Source organism: Peromyscus maniculatus, chromosome 8 (assembly GCF_049852395.1).
Source record: "Peromyscus maniculatus bairdii isolate BWxNUB_F1_BW_parent chromosome 8, HU_Pman_BW_mat_3.1, whole genome shotgun sequence".
NCBI classification, from domain to species: domain Eukaryota; kingdom Metazoa; phylum Chordata; class Mammalia; order Rodentia; family Cricetidae; genus Peromyscus; species Peromyscus maniculatus.
In genome coordinates this window covers 85,878,160-85,894,742 of record NC_134859.1, presented here as the reverse complement: position 1 = coordinate 85,894,742, position 16,583 = coordinate 85,878,160, and the positions used below count along the sequence as shown (strand labels likewise).

The window sequence follows — 16,583 nt, the reverse complement described above, 5'->3', positions numbered from 1 at the left end:
CCTGAAGCAACCAAGATCGCCCGAAGCCAATGACTAGGACATCCAGCCCAAGGGCTGAGGTCTGATCAACAAACATGCCAGGGAGCTGCAATCCCGAGGCCTTTTGCAGGGGCCCAGCCCACCTGAGCGCCTGGGCAGCAGAGTTTACCTCCAGCTGAGAACTGTTCTCAAGATGGGGGGATGGCAGTATCTTTCTTGTGTTGTTCACGGAAAAGTAGTTAATGAATAGCTACCAGATACCAGAGTTAAGTGGGGAGACCGACACAAATGTAAATAAAATCTCGCTGTGGGTTCAATCCCCTACACCATAAACAACAACAAAACCCCACTTTGGCTCCCCCTCCCCCCCGGCCCCCCATAGTCAAGATATTTTTGTGCCTGTGTAGGCTAAAGGTCAACTGTAGGTATCACTCCCCGGAGCTGCCAGGCTTGTTTTTTTACTGCAGTGGCGACTCCTACCTGACCTGACCTGACCTGACCGGGTAGGCTAAGCCGGCCAGCCCGTGGGCCCCAGGGATCTGCCTGTTTCAGCCTCTCCAGCGCTGGGATTGGATTACTAGTGTGTGAATCCGTGGTGGGGTGTCCTGGGGATTGAGCTGGAGGCCTCATGCCTGCAGTCTCCCCAGCCGGCCTTAGTGAAGGCATTTTTACAAACGCGGCGGCTTAAGCTACTGGTCCTTACTGTGTCTTTCTTTTCCACCCCCACACCAAGGACTGAGCCCAGGGCTTGGTGTACACCAAGCAAGTGCTCTATTTCTGAGCTGGCCCTCTTTCATAAATTCTCCAGGTTGGCCTTGAACTCACTCTTGTAGTCCAGGCAAGCCTTGAACTTGTGATCCCCCTGCAGAACTGGGATTGCAGGCCTGTACACCAGGTCCAGCTTATCGTTTAGAGGGTACTTAATAAAATCGGGGAGGACTAGGAAGTAGTCGGGGGGCAAAGTTCCTGTGCTGGGGGTGGGGTGAGGGCAAGAGCAATGGGAAAGGAGGGGCGGGAAAGGTCCGCCAGGTTTTCTGATTTCTGGGTCGCCAGCCTGGACCTCACACACTCTCGCAGTTAGCTAGCCACAGGCAAGTCTTCATGGAGCCAGACTGTCAGTGGCAGTTTGGGGTTGATATTCATACCAACTTTATTGGGTCCATGTTCTTTCCATGGCAATACCCAACACGATGGAGGCTTAATCTGGTTCTTAAAAAAAACAGACAGACCAGGACAGACACACACATCCCACCATCTTCAAAAGGAAAAATGTAGGTCAGCCTCTTTGTCACTGCTCCATGTGGAGTGGCCTGCGATCCTGGCAAAAACTCGTAACCACAGGCCCGTCCCATCCCACTTAAACTCCCACCACCTTCCCACAGCTCTCAGCTTCAGTGAGAAAAGCAGGAAAGGACTCTCTTCCCTTCTGCCCCGGCCGTCCTGGCCGTCCCAATCACACTTAAGACTTCACTGACAAACACACGTCAGCCTCTGCTCCCACAAGGGCAGCAGCGGAAGCCAAGCAGGGACTCTGGGCTGCTTCACGCATCATTGACAGAACCAACCCCACTCCAAGTGCTGAAGTCTTAAGAGTGGCAATGACCTAGAAATTGTCAGTGGGGGCGCTGGGGGGTGGGGAGCTGAAGGAAACTAACAAAACAGTACACAGAAAGCCCTATTTCTAAACTGGGCAGGCGGGGGGGGGGGGGGGGGGGGGGGGGTTGGGGGAGTGTGTGTGTCGGGGGGTGCGGGGGATGTCGAGGAAAAGAGAAGAGGTAGAGAGGGGAAGGAACTTGGCCCCTTTGAATCTGCAAATGTGATCTTGGCCAGAAGCCAGGGAGGATACAGCACAGTCCCACCGAGAGTCAGGCCATGTTCCCGACTCAAGCCCCAGTTAGAGGAAGGCGCCAAGCCTCAAGTACAACGAGGTGGGGAGGCCGCTCCTTTTTGGGCAGGATCCTACTGTGGACACAGAACAGACAGCAGCTGCCCACAGTGTGGAAACAAACTGTAAAGCAGTCACGTCTCTTAAGGCTGCAGCATCCAATAAAATGTAATTTAAATCAAGCCTCACATCTGTTCTCAATCCCATTCAGTCTCTGCTTTCCATCAGTCTTCGGACAATCTTTACAATTATGCTTGTTAACCCCTATAGTCCCGGACATTTCCCGAACTTCTTGGCAGAGAACCGTCCTCTCCACTTGTACATTGCCCCAGAGGGGATGAACACTGTAGTAAAGGAGTGTGTGTGACATTCAGACTCCTATCGAGACTCTTCTGCTACACACACCAGTGGGCAGTATGCATTTCAGAGCGCTCACTGCCCTTCCATCCCATCCCATCCCACCTGCTGTAGTGCAGATCACTTTACAAGGATACAGTGTGCAGAATGAAAGAAACAGTGGCCAGCGGATCTTCTGTACGCATATCACATTCCCAAACTCAAGGCCAGATCAGACAAGGAGGCAGCAGCCTCTCAGAGGAAAGCAAAGGTTCAGACCATCCCTAGCACACCGTTTACAGCTGACCATTTGCTCAGGTATAAAGGAATAGCAATTCCCCAAACAAGTCCACTTCCTGCCCCTTCCCTCCAAAACCACCCCTGCCCAGTCCCACACTTTCAAAGCAGTGTTATAATGGTGCCCTCTGCTGTCCCTGTCACAAATTGCCACTTAAACCACTGGAAATCAAACCCCGCAGTGTCTCGGTGACCATATGGATAAATTTATCTAAGGAGACTGAAGTGTTCAGATGAAAATCCAGGCCTGACCTGAGCCGTATTGAAACAACGGCTTCATCTGTGGGAAGCTAAGACTGTGGTACGGCCTGAGAAGGCATTTTCTGGGGTTTGTTTTTGGTTATTGTTTGTTTGTTTTTTTTTGAGACAGTGTTTCTTTATGTAGCTCTGGCTGTCCGGAAACTGGAACTGCCCTGAATGACCCTACTTTTAGAGACAACATATGCAGACCCACGACATGGCTCAAAAGTGAAGGTGCTTGCTGCCATGCTTGGTGCCCCGAGCTCAGTCCCTGGGATCCGCAAGGTGAGCAATGACTTCTGCAGTTGTCCCCAACACACACACGGGTAACAAAAGATAACACATGCAGCCCAAAAATGAAACCTGAAAATAAATATATTCACAATCTGTAGTTACATTCTCCTTACCACCCCCCATATTGCGTGGGAGCACTAGGAAAACTCCCCAAGTCCTTAAAAAGTCCGAGGCAGTACCTGTGCAGGAACGTAGTCAACGCCAGAGTCCTTTGACCAAAAGGACTTCAAATTTCCCTGTAGGCTTGTACATTTTTCTGGATCATTCCACTCCATCTTCAAACCTCCAAGTTCTTTACAAAATATATCGTTTGCATTTAGAAATAATACATACAAATCCTTCAACACAAATATCCTTGCAGGCACATTGGTTAGGTGCATAAGTGGAAACGGTAGCGAAGAGTACTTTAAAAGGGTCGTTGCTTTTGTTTTTAGAGTGTCTTATGTAGTCCAGGCCAGCCTCAAACTCACTATGTAGCAAAGGCTGGCCTTGAACTCCTGATCCTTCTGCCTCTATTTCCCAAGTGCTGGGATTACAGGCATATGCCATCACATATGAGCCAATGAATCCATACACTAAAATGGAGACTCCCCAGTCTGCCAAACGTCAGCTGGATACTTGCAGGTGGGGTGAGAGAAGCATTCAGGGCAGTCCAGCAGCGAGGATATTACCAAGGAAAGCTTTGCCTTTCAGGACATGCTCTATTTCCTTTTCTTCAATCTTCAGAGACACCTGGAAAGAGGAAGGGTTTTTCATGAGGAACACATACACACACACACACACACACACACACACACACACACACACACACACACACACACACGCCCGCACACACCATTACACTCCCTGTCATATTCCACATTCCTTGGATCAGCAAGTCAAACCCCGCTGTTTTCAATGGCCTAAATCACACCACTCCCTCCCTCTCATCTGAAACCCCAGCTAGCAGGAAAACAAACTGCTCACTAGTCATTTCTAATCTTTACTCTGGCAAATGACACACTCTCTAGAACAGGACAATTAAAAGCAGGGACACCATAAGCTGTCACCTGTACCTTGGTCAGGCGGCTTTCCTTATTTTTCTTTAATCCCAAAATGCCTCTGGACTCCAGGAGCCCCGCCAGGGACAAAGACTCAGACTGGTCCACAGCCGCCACCTGCTGTTTGCGACAGATGCTGCTGTAGGCTTCGTATAACTGGGAGGAAATGAGGGGGAACAAGTGTCACTTAAAAGTCACATCTCATAACCTCAGATGAAAAAGCAAAAACAAGCCCAGGAACACCGTCTTAAGTTACCTGTATGTTCCATTTCCTCCTCTTCAATAAACCCTCAAACAGGCAATACACCTTCTGCGCTCCCCCTTCCTATACTTTAGGGTTCTCTTGTAAAAGATGTTCTTTAATTTTCTGTGTCTTGTTGGCATGTGTTTACGTATGGGCACCGCATTCATGCCCGATGCCCATGGAGAGCAGAAAAGTTGTCAGGTCCCCTGGAACTAAAGTTAGATTGTTGTGAGGCACCACATGGGTGCTGGGAATGGAACCCGGTCCTCCGCAGGCACAGCAGCAACTGCTCTGGACTGCCGAGTCATTTGCTTTAATGTAAACTGTAGGAACGAGGCTCTATGCAAGTTCAGAGGGGAACACAGAAATGAAGGGTTGCTTGTAGTTCTGGCTGGCGACCCTCTTCGATCTGCCTCCTAAGTACTAGAATCACAGGTATTGAACCACTCAGTTTCTTAGTTTTTGGGGGATGGTGGTGGTGATGGTGAGGTAAGGGTCTTTCTACATATCCTTGGCTGTCCTGGAACTCACTATGTGGACTAGACTGGCCTCGAGTTCAGAGACATTCATTCACCTGTGTCTGCCTCCTACCGTTTGGGGATTAAAGACGTGGTCCATCGCTGCCTGGCCTTAACTCCTGTTTTTTTTTCCTTTTTTTTTAGTTAAGGCTACTATGTAGTCCTGGTTGGCCTAGAACTATGTAGGATCAGGCTAGTTCAAATCTTCAAAGATCCACATGCCTCTGCCTCCCAAATGCAGTAATACCAACATTTATTCGTACTGATAAAACCCATTTTTGACTCCTATTGCCTGGAAAAGACCCGCGTTCCACTCCACCTGCTGAGACCCCAGCTTACCTTCCCCAGAGTGACCTCTTTGATTTTCAGCCGCCTGGTCAAGAGCAGCAAAGAGCAAACCAAGATCTTCTGCTGGAGAGGGAGGGAATCTTGTGTTGTTTCTTGGCTCAGAGTCACCCTGTTGCCATCCACTTCCGAAATGACTTGGGATATGTGAGCAAGGCCAACACGTTTGGGAACTGGTGCCTCAGAGGGTGAGTGACCTGCAACGTAAGCAAGCCAAGCTTTGTTCAACCTCTAAAACTGTGTGTGTGCGGAGACACATTAATGCTGGTGTTAGCTGATGTTAGCTCAAGGAAACCCAGGTGCGATCACAATGGCAAAGCGGAGGTTCTGTCTCCAAGGCAGAAGAGGAGGAAAAGGCAGTTCTGGATGACTTGGGAGAGCAGGGCTGCTTTTCTCAGAAGAATAATGATCTATTTTGTCCTTTAGGATACAGCTTAATGTTGAGAAGACCACTGACCGACCTACCTTCTGAATTACCAAGAACCTGACAGAAGCCACCAAGTAGGGCTAACTGCTCAGGTTGCCTAGTGCAGACCCCTGGTGGGATCCTCAGCACAAAACCCTGCAGCAAAGACCTGGCAGCTAAGGAAGGAGAAGCACTAGGTGGAAAATTTATCTAACATTGTGAGTCAAATGAATGGGTAAGTATCGACGGTGAAGTCAACCCCACTCGAAGCCCCCGCCCCCCAGATGGCTTCCCTAGATGAAGCCTGAAGTTTGTTTACCCCTCCAAACTGATCTGGAAGACAGCAGAAAATGTCAGTGGATAGACAGCCTAGCAGATAGCACCCACCCCAGAGCTGGAGTCTGAGAACTGGGGAAATCCACACGGGACCGTGGTCCCACTGTTAGAGAAGCACATCTGTGCAATAGAGGCAGGTTTTGCTTCCTAACACCCTGGGCCTGCACTTGCCCCACGACAACCCACAAGCAGGAAGCTGCAAAGGGCTAATAAAGCAGGGCTCACAGAACAGCAGAGGTTCCCCCATGAAAGGAACTAGGAAGTCTCTTTCCTCTACACAAGAACCAAGTCCCTCCTAAAACAATCCCAACAGGACGTCTATCCATTTTGTTGTTCCACGGTTTAAGAGAGTCTTTCTATGCAGCTTCTGTTGGCCTTGAACTTGTAGTGATTCTCAAGACTTCAGGCTCCCGAGGACTGGAATCATAGGTATGGCCCACCATGCTTGGCATCCAGCTAATTTTTGTTTGCCTATCTTCAGTGCTGGGGAACCTAGTTATTTCTATGTATTAGAAAGTTCCTGCCTGGAGGTGGTGGTGCACGTCTTTAATCCCAGCACTCAGGAGGCAGAGGCAGGTGATTTCAGTGAGTTCCAGGCCAGCCTGGGCTACAGAGTGAGTTTCAGGACAGCCAGGGCTGTTACGCAGAGAAACCTTGTCTTGAAAAACCAAAAGTTCCTTTACACAGAGAAACCTTGTCTCAAAAACCAAAAACAAAACAATAAAAAAGTTCCTTATATTTATCTGGTCACTTTCTCCACAGTGTTCTATTTAGCTGGGCTGTTGAAACTAGACCCCCACAAAAGACAGGCGTTAGGGGAGTCCCAGGAGTTACCAGGACCTTGAGGCTCGGTCAGCAGTGTGCACTAGGTTCTCCCAGGGCCACTGACAAGCCTATGTGGTACTGCTAGGAGTGAGGAAGGACTAATCTAGAAAGCGGAGACGAGAAAATGACCGAAGTCCGCAGTGGTGTATACAGCCTACTGGCAGCCCAAGCACTAATTTGGGTTACTTCTGAAACCCTTTAAATTGTTTCTTTCAATAAATACTGACGAGTTCCAGGACAGCCAGAGCTGCTCCAGAGAAACCCTGTCGTGAAAAACCAAAACTAACTAACTAACTAAAAATAAAATAAATACTGATGAAAATCTGCCAGGGAAGAAAACAGGGTTGCGGAAAAGGGAAATTCAAGCTCGTTTGTGACAGTGTTTGGTTTCCTGTAGCCACTGACCTTTGCCCTCTGCCCTTGTAGACTGCCTCACGACACCCTGAGATGAACTCCTGATCTGCTCAGTCCATAATATGACTGTCTTTGCTTTACCTACCGGCCACTGCTTTCTCCTACGTAAACACTTAAAGGGCACTCACCGTAAGTACCCAGACAGAAGGTGACTCAACCTGAGAGCCTTGGAAGAAACCTTACTACCTGAGCCTCACCATTTAGGAACACCCCGGGGAACTCATTTCAGGTGACACACAGACTGATACTGGCAGGCAAGACTGAAATAAAGTAGATGAGACTACACCCTGCTCCCTCGCGGGTGCGTGTGTGGATTTAACTGTGTCTGTTTATCTTCCCCTTTCTTCAGGAAACTTAACTCTCCATCTATAGATGACGACAGGAAGCAGGTTAAGCTACTCACCTTCAGACAGTGGTTTGAGGACCGTCTGGCTTTTGACGTCCGACTCCACAATTTCAATAGCTCGCCTATAAAAAAAATTTTTTTTTCTAAAATTTAGTCTCAGCCAAACCAAATACCACACCAAGAGACCATGCCCCAAAGCAGGCACATTAACTAAAAACACGTTTTTAAAAAATTAAGGTCCCTTCCAAGTTTGGTGCCCAGCACCCACCCAGGCAGCTCTCAAACCCCTGTGACTCCAGCTCCAGGGGATTCGACATTCTTCTGACCTGCACAGGCACCACACACATGGCATACATACATGAAGTTAAAATGTAAATCAATCTTAGAGGCCAGTCTGGTCTACACAGTGAGTGAGTTCCAGAGGAGCCAGTTAGTTACCCAGAGAGACCCTGGCTGAAAAAATAAAAATTAAGGTCCCTAAACAAACTGGGTTAAGTCGCAGCTTCAGGAAGACTTGACCGCCTTTAACATGAAAAGACCGGGGATTTGAGAGACAGGCTACTTATCTTCCTGTGACAGATGTCAAGCAGGTTGCCACACATTAAGCCAGTAACATTTTAGATGAGGAAAAAAGTCATGGGCAGAGCGATATGCAGTGTGGGGGTGGACTGAGGAGGCCTTACAGCACTCCCACACAACAGACCCACAAGGGGAGTCCTCAGACAGACTCTACAGGACACATCTGGGCTAATCTTGCTGACCTACATGGCTATCACTCATAGCCGTAGTCTTTACTCAAGTACTTGCTGACTAGGGGACTTTCACATTCCAGATCACGCAATCTAGCAACAGGAAGCGCTTCCTCTCCCACTGCCCTCTCTAAAGTGTTTTGCCCACGGGAAGCCATAAGGCAGACCTGGATCTTCGGCAGGGCAATAGGAGGAAGTTGGACCAGCGGGCTAGCACAGCGAGGATCATTTTAATGGACCCAGTGCCCCTACTGGGAGGAAAGAACTTTCATCAGTCAGCACAGAGGCTTTCCCCAGCAGGAGGGGCAGAGGGATGGAGGAGAGAAAGAGGTCTAGGGTAGGACTTGGGGGACCACCAACTGGAGGGAGGAAGGGGTGCCCACAAAAGGAAAGGAAGAAGAAAGTCTACAGGCAAAGATGGTTCAGGTCCATAAATAAACCTGCTTGAGCCCAGCGAATGGAAAAGCAAACTGGAGTCTTTTTTAATACAAATGTAATTAACCAATCTATAATCACCACAGGGGGCGCCAGCAACATCTCATTTGTTTCCCCCTCCGTAGGTAATGGACTGATAATGTTTCAGACATTAACGCGGTGGAAACCCAGAGCTCCCCACTGAGAAACAAGTCCTCTTTTCTGAGCATAAAAAGTAGCAGAACGGGGCCTCTTAAGCCACATTCATTTGAGTTCCATGAGACAACTGATAGCATTTCTTCTTTTTAATAAACACAGTCAACAGTGCCATAACTCACCTGCAAACATCCAGTGCTTTACGGATGTCTCCGGAAACAGCAGATACTTTGCGGGCACAAAACTGAATGGCAGCACTGTCCAGAACCTGGTCTCTTGACACCTTCAGACAAGACACAGATAACATCTGAGTCAGGCTTAGGAACGAACACAGGCCCATCCATAATCCTAGCTACCTGAGACACTAAGGCAGAAGGAGCTAAACTCAAGTCAACCACAGTGAGGCTGTCTCAAATAAATATATAATAGCCGGGCGGTGGTAGTGGAACAAGCCTTTAATCCCAGTACTTGGGAGGCAGAGGCAGGTGGATCTCTGTGAGTTAAGAGGCCAGCTTGGTCTACAGATTGAGTTCCAGGACAGCTAGGGCTGTTACAAAGAGAAATCCTGTCTCGAAACACAACAAAAGAATCAAGTCACATCATTTAAAATAAATAAATATATAATAAATACAAAATAAACATAGCTCAGTGTAGAGCACTTACTAGCATGAGAGGCCCTGTGAATCCCAGTACCATCAATAAATAAATAAACAATAAAATAAAAAGACAATTTGAACTCCGAGAGTTTCTCTTAGCAATTTAGGTTCTAAATATAAATATTTTCACAAATTAAATCTAACTCTGGGCCTGGAAGTATCACAAGATCTAAACCTGATTGACCGCCTTTAGGTGTAAGGGACATATACTGCATATATTTAAGAATTTTCTAGGAATATGTAGAGGTTCCTGAAGAGAATAAAAAAGCAACTGAAACTACAAATGTTTTCCCATAGGCTCTCTTGTTTTTTGAGACAAGATCTCTCTATGTAGCCCTGGCTGGCTTCCAACACTGAGCACTGTCTGCCTCTGCTTTCCAAGTACCGGGATAAAAGGTGTGCACCACCACACCAGGCTCATAGGCCCTATCTTTAAAATGTTATTCCGTTTGTCTATTTTTAAGAGTAGGGGTGGGGCAGAGCAAGTGTGCCAAACCTGTGGAGCTCAGCGGACACCTTCCAGGAGCTAGGTCTTCCTCCCACCATGGGGGTCTCAGAGATGGAACTCAGGTCATGAGAACTGGCAGCCAGTGCCTTTACCTTCTGGGCCACCTCACTGGCCCAGGTCCTACTTTTTAAAGGCCATTAAGGAAGCACGAATCCTCTAATTCCTACTTTTATTTCAACAGGGAAGCAGCCAATAAACGAAACCACGTGTAGATATTCACGTAAAAATGTTCTCACTCATTATGGTCCATGGGAGCTTGCCACACCGTTAATAAAGCCATCAAATCAAAATTTCAAACCTATTGTTAGCTTTCCACCACAGAGATTATCCCTGCCACAGAATTTGGCATAACGGTCGGCACTCACCTGACTGAGTCTATCCTGCAAGATCGTAGCTATCTGATTTCTGGTGTAAGGGGGGAAGTTCAACAGCTGCGGCTTACAGTTTTCTCTAGCTTCAAGTCTTGGCAGAATCCTGTCTGTGAGATCTAGGGTATTAGCGATACCTGAGGAGAGAAATAACAATCAGCAGACAAATCACGCTACAAGGAAATTAAACCCTTGGAAGGATAAATTCCCAGTCACCCCAGTATTTCAACCCCCGCTGCTCCCACTTGCTCTCCACCTCACACTAAAAGGTTAAGCTGGACCTACTAGGGAAGATACAGTGCTTAGGCAGGAATGGGGAAGCATGCTTATAGTCTTAACACATGGGAGAGTGAGGCAGGAGGATGGCGGGCTTAAGACCGCCCTGAGCTATATAGACCTTGTCTCCAGGAAGAAGGGAGTGAGAAATGAGGATGGGCAGGCAGATTTCTGTTGAATTCCAGGCCAGCCAGGGCTGCAGTGAGACCTTGCCTCAAGAACAAAACCAGAAAGCCTGGCGGCGGCGTGGTGCACTCATCCTCCCAAATAACTAGGACCACAGGGATGCAATGTGGTGTCTGCTTTGTCATTCTTATTCAGACCTCACAAAATCAATCGGCCTTGTATTAAAATTACTATCATAGTAAATTTTCTTATTTCTATAAGACAAAAAGCTGGCTTAAGTATAAAATAACAGGCGGGGCTGAATAAATGGCTCAGCTGTTAAGAGCACTGGATGCTCTTCCAGAGGACGCAGGTCCAACTCCCAGCACCCACATGGCTGCTCACAACATTTGTAACTCCAGTTTAGGGAAATAGACACCCACTTCTGGCCTCCATGGGTATCGGGTATACAAGTGTCGCACAGACCTGCATGCAGGCAAAATACCCACACACATACAATAAAAATGAAGTAGTAGGTAAGTAACTTGAGGCATAGCGACTGGGGAGTGGGGGGGGTTCCGTGGACAAAGCACCGGCCATGCAAGCCTGAGGAGTCGTGTCAAAGCCAGGAAGGCAGGGGGGCCGCCTGCAAGTCCAGCACTCAGGAGGCCGACATGAGATCCCTGGGAGCAAGCTGGCTAGCTGGACTAACTGAATCAGCGAGCTGCAGGTTCAGCAAGAGACCCCTCCTCAGCAAATAAAAAACCGACAGCAGCTCTTCCAGAGGTCCTGAGTTCAATTCCCATCAACCACATGGTGGCTCACAATCATCTCTAGTGGGATCTGATGCCTGATGCCCTCTTCTGGATAGAGCAGCATATACATTAAATCAATCAATCAAACAAAAACAAAAACAAAACAGTGGAAGAAGATGATGACATCAACCTCTGGCCTCTACACACACACACACACACACACACACACACACACACACACAAGTTGAACAGATTTTAAACGATTAACAAAATTTCAAATTCACCATGTGACAGTAACAACTGAGCACTAACCAATGAGCACCAATCGGGAATTGCTCAGCCACGGCCATTCAAACAGTGTGTATAAAACATCCTGCCCTTTGCTGTCCAGCTGATCCATCTCGTCCAACACCAACACACTACGTACAAAGAGAAACAATTAGTACCAATCACATTTTCCGGCTTCCCATGCTTGATCTGAGCTCACCTTAGGTTACAGCCAGAAAGCTGAGCTCAGCTTGCAGACCATAGCTCGTCTTGCCATTAGCCAGGGTTAGACTAGCATCCCCATTACTAACAAGTGTCATCCAAGTGTTTTCAAAGGACTTGCTTAAAAAAAGTTATCGGGCTGGAGAGATGGCTCAGAGATTAAGAGCATTGACTGCTCTTCCAGAGGTCCTGAGTTCAATTCCCAGCACCACAGGGTGGCTCACAGCCATCTATAATGAGATCTGGTGCCCTCTTCTGGCATACATGGATATATTGAGGAAGAATGTTGTATACATAATAAATCTTAAAAAAAAAAAAAAAAAAAAAAACAAAAAAAAAACCCAGTTATCTGACACACACACAGGGCCCTGGCTTTGAGTCCCAGTACCATCAATAAATAGGTTAGTACAATGTTTTCAAAATTAGAAAGTACATTATCTTTTTTTCTTCAAGCATATGTACATACTTCTCAGAGCAAAGTTCTTTTCAGGGCAAGTTCTTTTTGTGGGTAACATCTTGAGGATTTTTACTGAGCAACACGCAGTGGAGAAATACTTACATCATGGGGCCCTTCTCAGCAGTCATATGCTTTTCCAATTTTCTCATCAAGTCCTTCCCAGCTGGTCTGCATATTTCCTCCCGACCAATCTCCTGAGCAATAGCTGGGAACACAGCCTGGGCACTCCTCAAAGACATGCAATTCAGCAGGATCGGTTTAAAGCCTTTCACTTCCTTCTAGGTATGAAAAAAAAGATGCAAACATGGGCGTTATGTTGGCTTCAGACAAAGATTTACTGAAAGCTGATCTGGTCTCTGAGAGCTAAGGGAATACAAGAGCGAAGCTCTGCTTTCTTTTGGAAAGATTTATACCCTGAAATAACAAGAATTCTTACTTCTGGGAAGCATTCTATCACACAACAGTCTATTCTTCCTTAACCCTTAAGAGTCAAATCTTTTCAGCAAGAGCATCTGTCACTCAGACCCTCGGCGTACCCTGAGGTCTTGCAGAATCCGACTCAAGCAGGCAGTTTTTCCGGTCCCAGGAGCACCAGAGAGGTAGAGACTTCCCGCTTTTTTCCCACAGATGTGCTCCTTCAGGAAGGCCCTGATGACGTCCATCTCCTTTTCTCTGGCAGGCAGCCGGTCTGGGACAGCTGTGTTCAGGACAAGCTTTGCTTGCTGATAGCAAGTTCCTGTGCCAGACAAAAAAGGGCAGTTAGGACCCAACAGAAGGTGACTGAGAAGACTCCCTGGGTTTCACCGACAGCTGCCATGTAAGAGCCCACCTTCTTGTTTGAACAGTCTCATACGAGCAGATTCCTTCCCCGGCGGACATTTCTGCTCAGAATTTGTTTCACTTTCTTGACCTTTTTGAGCCGAGGGAAGTATCTGGTTTTGGTGAACTCGGTCTTGTTCTTTTTGGTTTGAAGACTTAACCATCGGCTCATCATCGAATACTAATCTGCATCCCTTCCGAGTATGTGAGTGAGGTGGGCCGTTTTCTTTCTTGCCCAGCTTCGGTGGGGAACAGGAAGACAAATGAGGAGCGTTGCACAGGTTGTCATCACCTGAACCGACAAAACAGAACAGGTCAGTCGCAGCAACGCCGTCCAGCACCCAAAACACTAAACGCAGAACGTGGCCCTTCACAGTGGAGGACGGAAAAAGGAAGTGCGAAGGCTTTCCCACACCCAGAAAGAGCAGAATTTCTTTCTTTCTTCCTTTCTTTCTTTTTCCCAGTTTTTCAAGACTAGGTTTCCCTGTGTAGCCCTGGTTGTCCTGGAACTAGCTCTGTAGACCAGGTTGGCCTTGAACTCAAAGATCTGCCTGCCTCTGCCTCCCAAATTCTGGGACTAAAAGCCAGGGTGAATTTCACCTTAGTCAGAACCACAAAAGACACTTCTCACTAAGGAGCAAATATGGCCACCAGATGGCACCACTGAATCTTATCATTTGGTAGAAACCAAATGAGTTCTAGTGAGGTGAAACTGTAAGGTTGTTTTAAAATAGGATTTCACACCAGCTGGTGGTGGCATACGCCTTTAATCCCAGCACTCAGGAGAGCTGTTACAGAGAAATCTTGTCTTGAAAAACTTTAAAAAAAAAAAAAAAAAAAAAGACTTATCAATCTCGACGCCACTGACATCTTGGAATGAGTAACTTTCCTCTGTAGGCAGCTGCTGTGTGCACTGTCGTGTCCAGCAGCATTGTTAGCGTTTACACATGGTTCCAATACCATCCCCTCAATTGTAACAGACTAAAAGACTGGGCATGTATAGCTAAGTGGTACAGCACTTCTTAGGAAGAACAAGGTCTTGTGCTCAGTCCACAACAACCAGCATCATCATCAACACACACAAGCCAAGTATGGCCTGGCAGTGATGGCGCACATCTTTAATCCCAGCACTCAAGAAGCAGAGGCAGGAGGAACTCTGAGTTTGAGACCAGCCTGGTGTACATACATAGCAAGTTCCAGGACAGCCAGAGCAACACAGAGAAACCCCTGTCTTAAAAAAACCAAAACCAAGGGTTGGGGATTTAGCTCAGTGGTAGAGCGCTTGCCTAGCAAGCACAAGGCCCTGGGTTTGATTCTCAGCTCAAAAAAACAAAACAAAACAAAACACCCAAGCCGGGCGGTGGTGGCACACGCCTTTAATCCCAGCACTCGGGAGGCAGAGCCAGCCGGATCTCTGTGAGTTCAAGGCCAGCCTGGTCTACAGAGCGAGATCCAGGACAGGCACCAAAACTACACAGAGAAACCCTGTCTCAAAAAAAAAAAACAAAAAAAACCAAACACAACACAAACCCAAAAACCAAAACCAACCAAACAAAAATGTATGGTAGTGGAAGAAAGATCTCAAGTTTGAGGCAATCCTGAGCTACAAAGTGAGTTCCAGGCCAGCCTGAGTTAGAGAAATTTTTTCTCCAAAAAACAAACAGAACAGTGAAAATGTTAAGTACTATTTTAAAACAAAAATAAAATAAGAATGTCACCCATTTGTTTCTTATTTTTACGAATATGTAGGCAAATTTCATAATACCATATGTAACTTTAAGGTAATTTTAAAGGACAGAACTAAGAAATGAAGATCAAACCTAGCAAGTCCCTCAGAAAATGATCTCTCTTAGTGAACGGCTTAACTGTGGAGTTCAGTACATACCTAGCAGCCATTATGAAAATACAGATACAGCCACGGTTTTAACTGCCTGCCAGGCATCTCGGCATCAAGAAAAGGCCGGCCTGAGGGCTATTAGTCACACAGCTGTGCTCACAGAGGGGAAGACTTACCCAGACGTTTTCTGGGACTGAGAGGCAGAATTTTCCCGTTTGCGCGTGGAGTAGAAGGTTCAGCCCGGGCGTCTTTAAGTTTTACTTTACTGTCTCTGGGGGAATTCGTTTTGCTGCTCAGTGTCTTAGACAGCTTCTTTTTCGGAAAACTGATGGTAGCTTGTGCCTGGGATCGGGTTTGAGGCATGATGACCACTCAACTGGGTAAAAAAAAAAAGCCAGGAAGCCTGGAATTTACGAAAGCAAAAAGAAAAACATACGGAGTTTATTTATATTGGTGACCAACGCTATGTAAATAAGAGGTAACATCTGTCTACCTAGTATGTGTAGCATACTGTTACGCACATATTACACACACTTCAGTCTTACCATAACCCAGATGTAGAAACTATTATCCCTCTCTTAGAGAGTCATAGAAAAACATGGTTATCACCCCAAGCATCCTGAACCCAGAACCCAAGTTCTTACACTTGAGCAATGCCAGTTTATCTCCTGCGGTTTCTAGAATACTTCTAGCTCCTTCACTCCAGACACAGGAGACATCTTTAGCACTAGCTTAATTCCAGACCGTAACATTTAGGCTCTCCCAAATCCAGGCAGTGCGGCTCCATCCTCCTCTGCCCAGGACTCGCCAGCGCTCCACACCGCTCTCAACCCCACCCTACACCGTTTCCTCCCAGCAGCTCCCAGCTCCTTCCCACCACCCCGGGCTCGAATGGCTTTGCAGGCGCACAACCCCCTCCCTGACCCAGCCTCAGACCTCAGGCGATCTCCGCTCTCCACAGGCCACGCTCGAACCAGTTCCACCAACTCTTTGGGGCCCGGGCCGACTCTCGGGCCTCACGGAGCAATCTGCTGCTTTACACTCTTCAAGGCTGTGTCGCCTCACTGCACGTTCCTGCGTTTCGATCACAAGCGCACGGGATCTCCCGCCACAAGGTGCTCAGCTGAAGCGATCTCAGCTCGCGCCAAATCGGCCCTGCCACAGCGTTCCCGTCTCGCGCCAAAGTCCAGCCACGCTTCTGATTCGTTGTCGCTAATCACCACGCCTCCGCCGGCGATGACCTACAGCCAATAAGACAGCCCCAGGTCTCAGAGCCCAGCATGAGGCCACGCCCACCCACGGGGGCGGGGCGTTCACATCTGAGACCGCCGCGGGAAAGGCGCGCTTGCGACTCATTAGGTGAGCACGCCGCGCCGCAAGGCCTGGCGGGAAGTGTAGTTTTTGTCCCCACGCAAGTCTACTTCCTTTTAAAATTTTTTTTTTTAATTTATTTCTACTGGGGTATCTTTGTCCTTTCTCTCTGCCAAAC

The 16,583-nt window shown here is 47.6% G+C and overlaps 1 protein-coding gene across 3 annotated transcripts; it reads right to left on the bottom strand.

The window, feature by feature from the left end:
- Positions 1-3,094: 3,094 nt before the first annotated feature.
- Cdc6 (cell division cycle 6) lies at positions 3,095-16,557 on the bottom strand. Of its 3 annotated transcripts, none has more exons than XM_006971817.4 (12): positions 16,031-16,557; positions 15,271-15,470; positions 13,268-13,549; positions 12,975-13,174; positions 12,541-12,716; positions 11,805-11,911; positions 10,354-10,493; positions 9,007-9,107; positions 7,563-7,627; positions 5,173-5,375; positions 4,087-4,227; positions 3,095-3,763 (listed from the first exon to the last, which is right to left on the bottom strand). In XM_006971817.4, exons 2-12 carry the CDS (start codon positions 15,455-15,457, stop codon positions 3,674-3,676), a joined length of 1,692 nt encoding a protein of 563 aa, XP_006971879.1. In that variant the 5' UTR covers positions 15,458-15,470; positions 16,031-16,557; the 3' UTR covers positions 3,095-3,673. The 3 variants fall into 3 exon arrangements, with proteins under 3 accessions (XP_006971879.1, XP_042138690.1, XP_042138691.1); XM_042282756.2 differs by having other exon boundaries at positions 15,271-15,497; positions 16,031-16,335; XM_042282757.2 differs by having other exon boundaries at positions 12,541-12,713; positions 15,271-15,497; positions 16,031-16,335.
- Positions 16,558-16,583: the final 26 nt, after the last annotated feature.

Coding starts and splice junctions, on each gene's coding strand:
- Cdc6 (XM_006971817.4), bottom strand. CDS start 15,457: ATGCCTCAAACCCGATCCCAGGCACAAGCTACCATCAGTTTTCCGAAA. Junction 13,550..15,270: donor CAGTCCCAGAAAACGTCTGG/GTAAGTCTTCCC, acceptor TTGTCGGTTCAG/GTGATGACAACCTGTGCAAC. Junction 12,717..12,974: donor GGATTCTGCAAGACCTCAGG/GTACGCCGAGGG, acceptor TTTCATACCTAG/AAGGAAGTGAAAGGCTTTAA.